Source organism: Metopolophium dirhodum, chromosome 6 (genome assembly GCF_019925205.1).
Source record: "Metopolophium dirhodum isolate CAU chromosome 6, ASM1992520v1, whole genome shotgun sequence".
NCBI classification, from domain to species: Eukaryota; Metazoa; Arthropoda; class Insecta; order Hemiptera; family Aphididae; genus Metopolophium; species Metopolophium dirhodum.
The window spans coordinates 16,429,623-16,443,929 of record NC_083565.1 but is presented as its reverse complement, the minus strand read 5'-3'; the positions used below and the strand labels follow the sequence as shown (position 1 = coordinate 16,443,929).

At 26.3% G+C, this 14,307-nt stretch overlaps 2 protein-coding genes across 6 annotated transcripts in view; one reads left to right on the top strand and one right to left on the bottom strand.

The window, feature by feature from the left end:
* Positions 1 to 14,307, bottom strand: part of LOC132947242 (5'-AMP-activated protein kinase subunit gamma) — a 46,190-nt gene that overhangs the window by 14,575 nt on the left and 17,308 nt on the right. For all 4 annotated transcript variants that reach the window (XR_009664865.1, XM_061017483.1, XM_061017484.1 and 1 more), the window contains exon 7: positions 6,241 to 6,277. Coding sequence is in view for 3 of the 4 variants with exons in the window: in XM_061017483.1 (XP_060873466.1) it covers positions 6,241 to 6,277 (37 nt within the window). In the remaining variant the exon portion in view is untranslated. The remainder of the gene's footprint in view (positions 1 to 6,240; positions 6,278 to 14,307) is intronic.
* LOC132947243 (zinc finger MYM-type protein 1-like) lies at positions 9,570 to 13,918 on the top strand. 2 transcript variants are annotated; one of them, XM_061017487.1, is made up of 11 exons: positions 9,570 to 10,281; positions 10,363 to 10,434; positions 10,551 to 10,796; positions 10,860 to 10,978; positions 11,082 to 11,203; positions 11,587 to 11,745; positions 11,846 to 12,339; positions 12,411 to 12,569; positions 12,672 to 12,876; positions 13,048 to 13,355; positions 13,573 to 13,918. In XM_061017487.1, exons 1-11 carry the CDS (start codon positions 10,150 to 10,152, stop codon positions 13,687 to 13,689), a joined length of 2,133 nt encoding a protein of 710 aa, XP_060873470.1. In that variant the 5' UTR covers positions 9,570 to 10,149; the 3' UTR covers positions 13,690 to 13,918. The 2 variants fall into 2 exon arrangements, with proteins under 2 accessions (XP_060873470.1, XP_060873469.1); XM_061017486.1 differs by having other exon boundaries at positions 11,377 to 11,745.

Sequence of the window (14,307 nt, the reverse complement as noted above, 5' to 3'; positions counted from 1 at the left end):
AAAAAAAATTTTTTATGAATTCTCAATTCAAATAATTTGCTAATTATCGTGATTTGTTCGTATTTTATCAAGATTTGAACTTTAAATGCTTATAATAAAAACTGTTACGAAGGATTTTTAATATTTTTCAAATGTCATTGTAACAATATAGTAGGAGCCTTGTATTAAATTTTCAAGCTTTTTTACCCAACAAATAAAGTTTTATTGACATTCATAGAAAAAAAGACTAATAAAATTGGAAACCAGAAAATGTTTCTAAACAGTTCAAAACAAATAAAAATATTTTGAAAAGTTTATCGTATATAGAAAATGCAAGTATAAACAACCAGTGAAAAATGCATGTATATACGTTCATTTGTTTTAAAATTACACCAAAAACTAAAATTCGATTTTGCGTAAATATCCGTTTTTCCTTATTTTTATTTTGTTTTTCCGGGCGCTTTTGAAAACTATTGGGAATTTTAAGCTTACAGCTTAGGACTGAAAATGTAAAAAAAGGTTCCACGTAAATAGGTGTATAAATTACCTTATTCACAATAATATCGTCAAATATACTTAGTAATATTATATCATAGACTGACTGACCGTCTTCACTCAGAATCGTTTTTTGTATACAATGATGTTTTATCATTGTATACAAATTTAACACCATTCATTACAGTGACCCACTAGTAACTAACCTATTGTACAGCAGAGCGACACCAGCTTGCCTACCTTTTTTTAGTTAAGGATATCAGTTATTACTTTATTAGATAGCAATTTTAAAGGAACGGTAATGTATCGGATAATTATAATAATTAATAACTAAAGAAAATATGTCTGCAGAATACAAAATTGACAAACAATTATAATTATTATCTAATATAGTTTATTTAATTGTTACATTTTGAAGTATAACAATTAGACGAACAAAAAAAATAACCCTGAAATCGAAATAATTAAATTACTGCCAGATAATGTAATATAATATATTATATTGAACTTCAATTTTAGTATTTACTTATTACAGAAATGTCCACATAATTCCAAAAGATCACAACAGATACCTGCGAAATTAAAATTATTGAGAATATTGATCAGTGATCACTACATTAATAACCCATCTCGCATTATCATAAATGATACCTACCTAGCTATAGAAAAAAACATGATTATAACTTCGGTAATAGGTAATTATAATTGCATTAGTTATCTCTGGCTATTACATTACTTTTTGTATGACCGATGAAGAGCTCTGGATCGCTGTCGAATTCTTTGACCTATTATCAAATTTACATTATAATTTGGGCCACACGTGTATATTGTATATATGTACACAATACATAATGATATAGTCTCGTAACGTTAAATATTTTCCGATTTCTCAATTTTAAAACGAGGCAGATATATTACGTTTAATTTTTCCATTAGAAAATTATATAATCGGCTTCTGCGGTATAGCTATTGAATTTTACAATGTCGCATACATAATACACATCAATATAGAAATAGGGTTATTATATTAAAACTAGGTTGTTAAAAGGGTTATATTAATTATGTATAATTTAGATTGTTTCAGAAAAAACAATAAGAGTACTATTGATGTTTGAGGGGTGGGGAGGTGAAGGATAGAGGTTCTGATAGGTATAATTGAGATTTAATTATTGTTTATTTTCACTACTAGTAGTTAATTAAAAATATGGGAAAAATTCAAACGCTGTACGAGATACAAACGCAGTGTAAGAAACCTACTTATCTAAATATTTAATAGTGGGTGCTATAGGCAGGTTAATTAAGTCTAAAATCAAGTATTAACCAACATGTCGTATGCGAAAAGGGAAGTTGTCTGTGTTGTTTGATATATAGTGGACCAATATACCATATTATAACAAATCGTCGCATGGCGTAGCTCCATACATTCGCACATTTATCTATATCATTTATGCATTTAGTACGAATACCTACTATACGATGAGTGAATTCTCAAAAAATTACCGATTAGTGTGTAACGTATGCGTACATGTGAACGGACTATGGTTGCGTACATTATGTATACTATATTATATGGGTAACTACTTCCAATTTGATCGAAAAAATATATAAATTAGCATACAAAATAGTTTGTAGATGAAATCGAAACTTATTTTTCAGTATCGCGGTGCCAAGATTCGATTTTATTTACAAACGATTTTATGTAAACTAATTTAATAATTTTCCAGATCAAATTGGATGTAGTTATTAAATACTATGATAAAAATATTCAAAACCACACATTAGTTTTGTTTAAAAAAATAAAAAAAATATATTATATTATATTGTTTAGTTAAAGTATGTACATTAAACCAGTGGTACTCAACCGGTGTGCAGCGTAATACCTTGATGTGTGTCCGCAAAAAATTGTTTATTTTTATTGTTCATGTTTAAAGTATAAATATATAACATAATTATGGCGTTATGAAGACATGGTAAAAACCAGAAAAGAAAAACAATTGTGAAGATATCATTCTCAATTTACATAATATAGGTTTACAGTTGTTAATTTTTAAAAATCCATTAATTGTTTTAAGCGTGTGGCCATTTTTATGGATCTAAATTAGGTTATCGTCGTAAAAAAAGGCTGGGAAGTACTAAACATACATTTATAATATAAAATAATGTTTTAAAATCGCAGACGTAAATACTTCTTAGGGCCGTATTCATAGTCGATGCTTAAGAATAAGTAATGCTTAACCTATACTTATGACTCAAATGAGATTCATAAACGACTTTGACTTAAGAAAAGAAAAAGTATTACTAGTTTTTAAGGTTGATCCGAGGCCAACCTTTAGCATTGCTTTCAGTTATCATGACAATTTTTTATTTTTTAAATTATCAAAATTTGTTTGAGCAATACTTATTCTTAAGCATCGACTATAAATATTAAATACTATACGGCCCTTACTATTATATATTGTACACATAAAACTAATAAACATTATAAAATCATAACCATTGTAAAGCTACGAAAAATAAGCTGACTAATAAAAAAAATGCTGCTTTTGCACTTTTACGAACACTACGTATTGAATAAATTTATATTTAGGCATTTAATTTGCAGATTTATTATAATCATATGTGATCTCGTGTGAAAATATTTTAATTTTAGTATAATATTATATGAAGTAATAGATTACAAGATTATCACAATATTATAATACGGTGGTAGTTTCTAATTAAATATTAGAAATACAAATTTAGAGTTTAAATTATTGACAAATTACCTAAATAAATGAATAAATGTTACCACGCAAAAAAAAATAATCATATTCAACCAAAAAAAGAATACGGTGTCAGTTAAGTGGAGTCAAAATGCATTGAGGTAAGTCAATGTTAAGTTTATTATAGTTGCAATAAAACGGTTTGTTTAAAATAACAACAAACTTAATCTGTATTAATATTAAGACTATAGAATGTAATATGTATTCAAATGTATATATTACCTTTAAATAAATTATTAAAAATTATACAACACTGTGTGAGGTTACCAGACTGAATACCAAAACTCTGCACAGTTGACGCACATTTTTAAGCATATATTTCAAAATGATATTAACACACACAGTAATGTAAATTATGAATATTTTGATTGATAAGTAAATGTATTATATGAAAAAAAACAGTTTTTGGACACAAATAGAAAATTGTATCAAACTTTTCCATAATTAGTTTTAATCAAGTCACGTACCTAAGTAGGATTAATTAATTTCTGCGGCGGGGACATTTTAATCGGATGTAAAGCATTTAGATCTAGATCGTTTTGTAGGTACCACTCAAATATTTAAATTGAAATGTAGAGAAAAATTATTTTTGTGTACATCGGATTAGACGTAAAATACATTTATATAAAAGAAATATTAATTTCTACACTGCGTCAAAATTAAATGATTAAAAGGGTTGATAGATAGAATATTCTAATCTTTCTAACAATGATTGATGAATATTATGCTAAGCCGTGTAGACCATTTATACAATAGTTTTTTTAATTACGTTATTTCGAGCGTGGCCACTCTAAATGACAGCTGCTGCATAGTGATCAGGTGGTTACTTTGCGCAGCAGATTTTTCTATTCATTGTCATTAAATGTTATTCAAACCATTTTTGGTAAACCAAATGGGTAAATGGACATTTTCCTCCCGATATATATTTGATGATGAAAATTCTCCCCCCCATTTTTAAAAGTTTATTATTAACCAATAATTTATAATATTGAATTTAATATGAAATTATTTTTTTAAATAAAGTATAGAGTATATAAAAAGAATTTATATAAATTTTATAAATTTTTCATAAATATAATAGATTTAATAGATTATAAATGTATATAATATGTTTGATCAACTGAACTACTTGAAACAATAAAAATTTAAAAAGAAATAAGTATAAAATAAAATATATTTAATTAATAATTAATAAAAATAACTAAAAATTCCGAAATAAAAATGATATATTTTGTAAAATAATTTGATTTCTGATTCTTATGTTAATTCCAAACATATATTTTTTAGCCTTTGTTCACATTTATATTTTTTTTTTGTTAAAACTGTACTAGTTTGGATATTTAATTGCTTGTGAATTTACATGAAAATATACTTCTAGGTATAATTTATTATATTTATGAAAATATTAGACAATAGGCAATAGACAATTTCATATTAAATAATGACTTAATATTATTAAATAGTAAGCTTTAAAAAAGATCGGGAGAATATATCCCCTACAAAAATATATCGAGAGAAAATGTTTTATACTACATTGAAAACTGTCGGGGGGCCGGGGGGAAATGTCCAGGGGATTCACCAAATGGATATTATAATATTGTACCATGGTTAAAATATATAGGTTATTTGCATATTGACTCAGATTTTTACCATCAGGAAAAAATGGCTGCGTAAAGGGATATTATACAATATACAAATAGCAATTTTTCTTATCATCAAAAACACGCTGACAAAAGCTAAAAAATTCAAAATTCCTTCGCATGTATACTTGATTATTACTGGCCCTCTTTAGGCTGCAATTTTTGTTTTTATCATCAAATATTTGATTGAGAAGGGGTATAAATGCAATAACCTTGTATATTTCAACCATGTAATTTAAGTTAAACTATACTATTAATATCTTTACAGGCAAGTCAGGCAATGGGCATTTAACTCGAACGATGTGGGTAAAGTGGCTACTTTGTAGTTGTTTTTTTTTATAGCTATCGAACATTTATAAATTTAAATTAAACACATTTCAAAAATGAACACGCAGCATACTCAATTTAAGAAGTTATAGTTGCTAGTTGCTATAGAGACGTAATTATTCACCATAGTTCTCTTTTTAGGGGAGGGGATTGAAACATTTACCCCCCAGCCCACCACTAACAAAAAAAAAATGTTGGTTTTTATCATAAGCACCTCTCAGTACAATCATTGTGATCCGAATAATGTAGATTATATTAAGTAGATGTATAAATGCATACAAATCATATAAATAATTACATATTTTGTAAGATTCGTGGAATAATCTAAACGTAAAATACTCAAAAAAAACTTCAAAAGGTTATAACTTCGAAACTAAGTGCAAGTGCGACAAACAAATTGTGATTGCATCATTGTTCTTAAAGCTGTCGAAAGCAAACCATTTTTAAGGAGTCGTATTTGGGCAATATTCTATACGTCAATCGTGAGTTATGTGTGACCATAGGCAAAAATCTATTAAAATTTCAGGGGGGAGTTGACATTATTAACATCAATGTGAGCGGGGGAGGGGGGGCTAAATAACTGTTAAATAATGTGTGTAGTAAGGAATTTAAAAGTTTCTTAGTTGTTAGTATTTTTCTACTCATTAAACTGCTCTAAATTAAATCATTGGTAAATTTTCATTTACATCAAATTATTTTAAAATCAATATAAAATTAAATGATAGAATAATTCCATAATCATGGTAAAAAAATTAATTTAAAAATACCACCTTGTTTATTATGGTTTATCTAAATTTACTTTAAGCTGATCAATTGATAACATTACACTATTTACTCAAACACTAGATTTGATTCTAAAGTAACATAATTGACGTCAGAGATTAAAAACTTTAATAATCTTGACCCAATGAAATAACCTATCATTTTCGTCATCTTAAAATAAACAACAGCAAGAACCAAATTTTTACTACCATACAAATTAAAAATTAAGTGGTTTAGTATTTACTATGTTAGATTAATAAATTGTAGGTACTCACCTTGTGCAAAATTTGTATGTGGAATATTGGCTGCTCTCTGTAAAAGAAGACAAAAAACAAAAAATATTTTAGTTCCAGTAAGAATATGCAGTGAAGTTGGTCAAAACAAGGACAAGTATTTATTCAAAGTCAATTGACAGATACTTGTGTTATTATATCAAGTATTTCTTGTTTCAATAGTAACTCAATCAAATAAATAACTTGAAAATTCACAAAAAATTATAATATTATTTAATACATTTAAATGTATTCAATTACACATTTTTTATCCATTTTAATATAGTGATTATTTTTTATGATAAAAAAAAGATAAATTTCTTTTACGTTATTTGTTTATATTTCTCAATTACATGTATACATACAATTTATGGCTTATATGTATATAAACAATATATATATTACATGTGTATATACAATATATGTATTACATGTTATTACCAATAATCAATAATTATATTTCAATGTAAAATATCCAACATAATTTAGATATACTTATTTGGGATAATTACACAATGTGTATGACAACTTGATATACTACCTAGTAATATTATAGATACATTGTTGGGCGTAGAAAAAAAAAGTATATATACTCGATAATTCGAAATCCGACTATTAAATAGCAATTTACCATCGGTATCATTACTCATAAACAATTAATTTTATTTAAACAACTCCTTTGTAGTATAATAACTGATAATCTGTATTATTACGTATTGAAATATATACAAACACAAATATAACAGATTAAATTAATAATAAATGTATGATGATAATTTCTAACAATTACTATTATTGGTAATTCATAAATATTAAACCTCCCCCCAATCCATACCACAAGCCACTAAAAATAAATAAAAATCTAAAATGTAATATAAATTATTTGTCGGGCGAAATTTGTAATTTTTTTAAATTATCGTACCAATATGAACTGAAGGTTTATTTTTCTTATGACTAAACGAACGATGGTACACAACACGTCAACACACATACTCAAAAGACCATTAAGGGAATATAGATTTTAACTATTATAAATTAAAGAATAAAAGTTATAATTTAAAAAATTATATTTATAATTATTTTCTGGTGAGGGGAGGGTTGACCAACAAAAACCCTCTTGCATTATATACATACCCAAGAACTGCAGTGGGGTATTATAATTTTTATCTCACCAATCAAAGTACAACAATTTGATTTATCACCATGCAAATGCAAGGACTATAAGATATATGTTACACAAAGATATATGTTACACAATTAGGAATAATTTCAAAAAGCTTATTAAGCAAAGTAATAAAACTAATAAACATATATTTTTTTAACCTACAGAATTATTATTAAGAGGATGCTACCCATGCATTTTTAATAGTGTGCTGTTAGTTTTGATATTAGTGTGACTTGACCAACCATCAACCTTTTAGGTAAGAACATATTATTATTATCTATGCATTTATTCGATATTTTAATTTTCAAGCGAGATTGATCATTTTTAATTTTAGATTCTGAGCGGAGCGATGAATGTATTGATTTTACAATGATGTGTGTTTTTTTTTTTTTTTTGTGTCTGAGGACACCTTTTAGAGCAGTAAAAATGCTTCGATTTTCTTCAACAGTACCTTTTCTGATAGGAAAGTGAATCTAGTTGGTACTTTGGGGGGTCAAAAGTTCCTAATAGTTTTCACAAGCGATAAGATAAACAAAAGAAAAATTAAGGAAAAACGGGAATTTTTACACAAAATTGATTTTTCACAAAATTGAATTTGGTTATTGGTTGTTTATATTTGCATTTTCTATACACTATAACATTTTCAAAATATTTTGATTTATTTTGAACTGTTTAGGGACATTTTCATTTTCCATTTTTTTTTAGTTTTTTTTTTTAAAGATATCAATAAAATTTTATTTGTTGGCTAAAAAAGCTTGAAAATTTAATAGAAGGCTCCTAGTATATTGTTTCAAAGGCAGATGAAAAATATTATAAATCCTTAGTCACAGTTTTTTTTCTAAGCATTCAAAGTTTATAAATTGACAAAATATGGAAAAATCATGAAAATTAACAAATTATTTTGAGTTAAAAATTCGTAAAAATTGTTCTTTTTAAATCTTAGGTTTTAAAATGTAATACAAGATTCCTCGTAAGTTTGTCTACCTTTATCAAAAAAAAAATGTCTATAAGACAGTCAAATTAAATTTTTATGAGCGTTTGAAATTCAAATTTTTACAACATTGGATAATCACTCGATTTCTCATGTAGCGATTTCCTTATCTTGTTGTAATTCAAAATCGAACGAATTTAGATACTTGAAAATTTCACTGAATGTTTATATTAGCATTTTCTATACACCATACAATTTTGAAAATATTTTGAATCTTTTTGAGCTGTTTACGGACATTTTCAGTTTTCAATTTTTTTCAATAAATATCAATAAAATTTTATCTGTTGGGCCAAAAAGTGTAAAAATTAAATACAAGGCTCCTGATATATTAATACAATATCAGTTGAAAAATATTAAAAATACATAGGCACAATTTTTTTTTATAAGCATTTAAAGATCGAATTTTGACAACATTTATCAAATTTATAATTTAATAATTATTTTGTAGTTAAAAATTTATAAAATGTTCAACTTTTAAAGATTGTAAATTGAACACAAGGCTCTTAGACTCCACGTAAATAGGTTATATATAAATTACTTTATTCACAATAATATCATCAAATATACTTGGTAATATCATAGGCTGACTGACGGTTTTCGCTCTAATTCGTTTTTCTCATACAATGATATTATATCATTAAATTCAAATTTAACACTATCCATTACTGTGATCCACTTGTAACCTACTGTACAGCAGAGCGACATCTACTTACCCACCTTTTTGATATTTCATATACCTACCCATATCTTGCTTGAACATGAAAATATCAAAAAATCGTCGACGCTTAAGCACAAATAATGTTCTTACCTAAAAGTTTGATAATAAGTCAATTCACTTTAATAACAAAACTAACATCATACTATTGAAACTAGATATTGAAAATTTGGTACATCGTACATGTGTAAGACGAAGACAACAAATGCATGAGTATAATATAGCCTCTTAAGTAATACACGAATAAACAAACGCAATAACTCTATACTATTATGGATAATAAAAAATGAATATATTAAAATACAAAACACGCTTATTAGGACTCATTATCTTCAAGAAGTAATACACAAAACTATAAAATATTATAGGTAACTCATAAGTATTAACTATACATACCTAAATATTACAAATAATATAACAATGAAATAAAACATAGCTTTATAATTATAATATTCAGTTATATCAGTGGCGGTCAAACGGGGGGGGATGAGGGGGATAGATCCCCCCCCATGAATTTTTTTCAATACCTATTTATAACAATTTATAATAAAGCATTACATATTGTTCTATTTTTTTTTCTAAAAATAAATTTCGATAGACTATATATGACAAGACTATAATAATATTATTATCTAGACTCAAGTTTAGGTACTACTAGTTACTACTAGGATATTATTATTGTTATTAATATTTAGTTGTTTACACAATATATAATATTATGGGAATCCCGTATTATCCTACTCGATGATTAAGAATTTTCAATAACAACACGCTCTACACATTTCCAGAATATTGCCGATACGGGCGATTACATTACGATCGGTAGGTATATTTTTCAATACTACGTAGTCGGTTGAAAACTTGAAACATTGATTGTTTATTATTTGTCATAATATTAGTTATCATCTATCATCGTCTTTCGTACACGAGTTTTCTACTGTGTGTGGTGTGTCCGTGTAGTGTACTAAAGTGTCAATTATACAGTCGGTGTTTTTATTATTGACTATTGTTTATTTTACATTTTTATTTTTTACCATTATTATGTCTAATAAAAGGAAAATTACTAGTTATTTTGATGCAACTTGCTGTACTTCTAAACGCTCGGTGTCGGCAGATGAACAAATAAGTAAGATCACTAATATCGTTACAGAAAATCAAGTTGTGGACTTAGTGGTAATATTTATTTTATTAAAATTAATATAAATGTTTTATTTATGAGGAAAATGGGAATTTCGATTAAAATTATTGTTCTAGACTGTTGATTTAAACGTTCATGACATTGGATCCTACATTAATAGTACCTTGACCGATGCTGATAGATATTTGGTAAGAATTACAACTTTTGTTAGTAATTTATTATTTATTGTTTAGATTACTTCCATGTGTAGTTATAACTTATAGTTCATTATTACCTTCAATTAATACAACTAAAATTGATTCAGATTCTTAAAGATGTGTGGATACCACCAGCTACATTTCCATTTCCATTACTTGATTGTAATGCCAAAAGAGGCTTAAAATTCAAACACCATTGGCTCAATGCTTATAAATGGCTGGCCTATTCTGAAAAATACCAAGGTGCTTTTTGCAAATACTGTGTTGTTTTCTCAACAAATGGTGGTATTGGTGGTCAAAAATTAGGAACCCTTGTATTGGAGGCTTTTACTAACTACAAAAAAGCTATAGAAGTATGTATATTTATAAACAAATTTATTGAAAATTTTATTTATAATTTTTCTATATTTTGATAGGTGTTTAAGAAACATGCAAATTTGGAATACCATAAAACTGCATTACTGAAATCTGATAACTTTTTAAATGTTTATTTAAATAAGAGTTCTTCGATTATAAACCGTATTGATAGTGAAAGGTACATACAAATAATAAGTATACCTATTTAACCTTTAATTAAATATAAATAGAATATAGATGTAAGAAATATATTTGAACTAATTTTTTAATTTAATTTTTAGAATGAAACAAATTGAAGAAAATCGAAAGCGTTTAATTCCAATCATTGAATGTGTGATGTTATGCGGCCAACAGGAAATAGCTTTAAGAGGTCATAGAGATTATGGTCCTATTTGTTTCAGTAGTATGTATATTATATAATACTATATAGGTAGCTTACAACTTGTTAAGGCTCAAGTAGAAAAAATAGTTAATGCCAAAATTGTATTAGACTGTTCAATACTTTAATAGGAGTAAATACTAAAGAATATAGTTTTTATTATATAGTTATAATATAATATAGTATTTATTGTTTAGGTGAATCAAATGAAAACGAAGGAAACTTTCGTGCTATCTTGAAATATAAAGCTAAAGATATAGATTACATGAAAACCTATTTAGAAACAGGCTCTAAAAACAAATATATTAGTAATCGAACTCAAAATGAGATAATTGAAACATGTGGAGATATTATTTTAAAAAAAATTGTTCAAATTGTCAATAAATCCGGTTTTTTTTCTGTCTTAGTCGATGAGACAACAGATGTTTCGGTAAAAGAGCAACTCACCTTATGTGTCAGATATTTAAGTGGATCTGGAGAAAATGTGTCTATGAATGAGAGCTTTTTAAAATTTATTGAAGTACAAAGTCTAACAGGAGAAAATCTGGCTACAGTTATTCTTAATGGTAATAAATAACAAGATTATTTTATTTTATAACAACTAGGTAACTCTTTTATTCATTTAACGTTTGAATTGTATGCATGTAAATTATTTTTAATTTTAAGGTTTGAATGCTTGTGGAATTGACTGTAATAATATGGTAGGACAAGGTTATGATGGAGCGAGCAATATGTCAGGACATTTAAAAGGTGTTCAAACTATTATTAGGGAGACATACCCTAAAGCATTGTATGTGCATTGTGTGGCTCATAGCTTAAATTTAGCTGTATCTAAAGCTAGTAATATTCTACCAATTAGAAATTGCTTGGGCGTTGTAGAAAAAATATACTGCTTTTTTAATTCTCCTAAACGCCAAAATGTGCTTTTAAATACAATTGAAGAAAGTGATCTAGACCCAAAAGTAAAAAGCTTAAAGCGGTTATGCGCAACAAGATGGGTTCAGAGGTATGAAGCTGTAAATGATTTTATAGAGCTTTTTAAGTTTGTAGTGGTGTCCTTGGAAACCATTTCTAGTTGGAAAGATACTAGTGCTACAGATGCTACTATTTTAATTAAAGCGCTTGATTCTGAATTTTTGGTGTCACTTCAAGTAGTAAATGTAAATTAATAATCTTTTAAATGTTATATTTTATTTATATAAATCATTTTAAAGAAAATAATTGTTTTTAGATATTATTTTCTTATAGTTTACCATTGTGTAAATTACTACAAAGTAAAGGCATTGACTTAAAGGAAGCTATAGATCTTGCAGGTGATAATGTTACAATACTTAAAAACTTAAGGAGTAATATTAATACAGAGTTTAATCAAATGTTCAAAAAAGCACAGGTAATTATGATTACTTTGATTGAAACTTAAATATTTTAAATTAAATTTGGAAGTGTAAAATTTTAATTATAAAACATTTATGATAATTTATTATTTGATTAGAAAATGGCTGAATTCTTGGATTTCGATATTAAAATTAAACGAATTAACAAGAGACAGATATATAGAGATAATTCTATCATAAGAAATGATGGTTCTACGCCTGATTCTGAGGAGTATTTTCGAGTATCCATATGTGTCCCTTATATTGACTTCTTTATAAGTCAATTGGAAGAAAGGTTTTTGGCTCACCGTAGTATTTTTAAAGGTTAATTTCCTATTTAAATAAATAATAGTTCAATACTTCATACTTGAATAGTTCTATTTTAAAAATTAAATAATCAAATAAAAGTAATATATCATCTAATTTTAAGTTATTTCAAATTTAATATATTTATTGCAAATTTAGTTTAATTGTACTTAATATTAACTTTTCAAGGTTTTCAATGTTTATTTTCAAATGATTTTGAATTAGAAGGTTTTGAGGAATTAGTAAATTTTTACCTTTCTACTGATATTGAAACTGTGAAAGCGGAATTGAATTTATGGAAAACAAAACTTTCACGCATAGGAAAATCTCCAAGAACAGGACTTGATGCTATAAAGTTCTGTAGACGTGAATTATTTCCTAATGTGTTTGATTTATTACAAATATTTTGTACACTTCCGGTATCAACCGCAACACCAGAGAGAATGTTTTCATGCCTTAAACGGTTGAAAACATATTTAAGAAATAGTATGGTAGAGGTAAATATTCTGTATTGCTGTGGTCAAATATTTGTACATATAATCTATTGGAATAAGTATTAAATTAATAGTTCAAACATAAAACACTATGTTTAGGACTAACTTTTTAGGTTTTGTTAATTTCTTTTGTACATATTTCAATTATCCTTATGAATTTTTGAAATGTCAATTTAATGCTTTATGCTTATATGTAAATTGTATAATTTTATTATTCTAGAGTCGTCTCAATGGCTTGGCCACTATGGCTGTTCATCGTGGGGTTATAAACATTACATCCAACGAAGTACTGGATGAATTAGCAAAAAAAAACAAAAAAATAGATTTACTAATATAATAAAAATATTGTTAATGCTATAATAGTATAATATATTTATAAAGTCGGTATACCTAACTAAGTTATAAATAAAGTTTGTATTTCCCATAATTGTATTAATTGATATTAGAATTAGACATAACCATAAATTATATTTTTAATGATAAAATTATGGATGTTAAAAAATTAGCCATATTATCCCCCCCCATGACAAAATCATTTGACCGCCACTGAGTTATATTAATAATAATTAATACAGAAGTAGTTATATCATTATTTGATTCCTACCGCAGAATCTTATTTATTTATTTATTCAGCCAAAACAAGTACAATTAAATAATTACAGTAAAATAAATTAATAATAGCTGATACGAATACCAACTGAGCTATAAGAATCGATATTTATTTGTTGAATGCATCTTATAAAAAATGAATTAAAAATTTTAGATAAGTACCTACTTATTTTTGTTTACGAGGAAAAATATAGGTATTATTAATTATTTCTACGTAACCTTCAATAGTGCATTTTTATAAGATATGTATTTGTGTGATGATATAGAACGTGAGTTTCAAATTTTAAATACACCTTATCGAAATTGTTGTTTTTGGAGAGATTATGTGTAAAGTAAATTGAAGTGG

Excerpts from the sequence above, each read along its gene's own strand:
- LOC132947243 (XM_061017486.1), top strand. The coding sequence starts at position 10,150 with ATGTCTAATAAAAGGAAAATTACTAGTTATTTTGATGCAACTTGCTGT. Across the intron at positions 10,797-10,859 it reads ACTACAAAAAAGCTATAGAA|GTGTTTAAGAAACATGCAAA; the intron begins GTATGTATATTT and ends ATATTTTGATAG. Across the intron at positions 12,570-12,671 it reads AAATGTTCAAAAAAGCACAG|AAAATGGCTGAATTCTTGGA; the intron begins GTAATTATGATT and ends TTATTTGATTAG.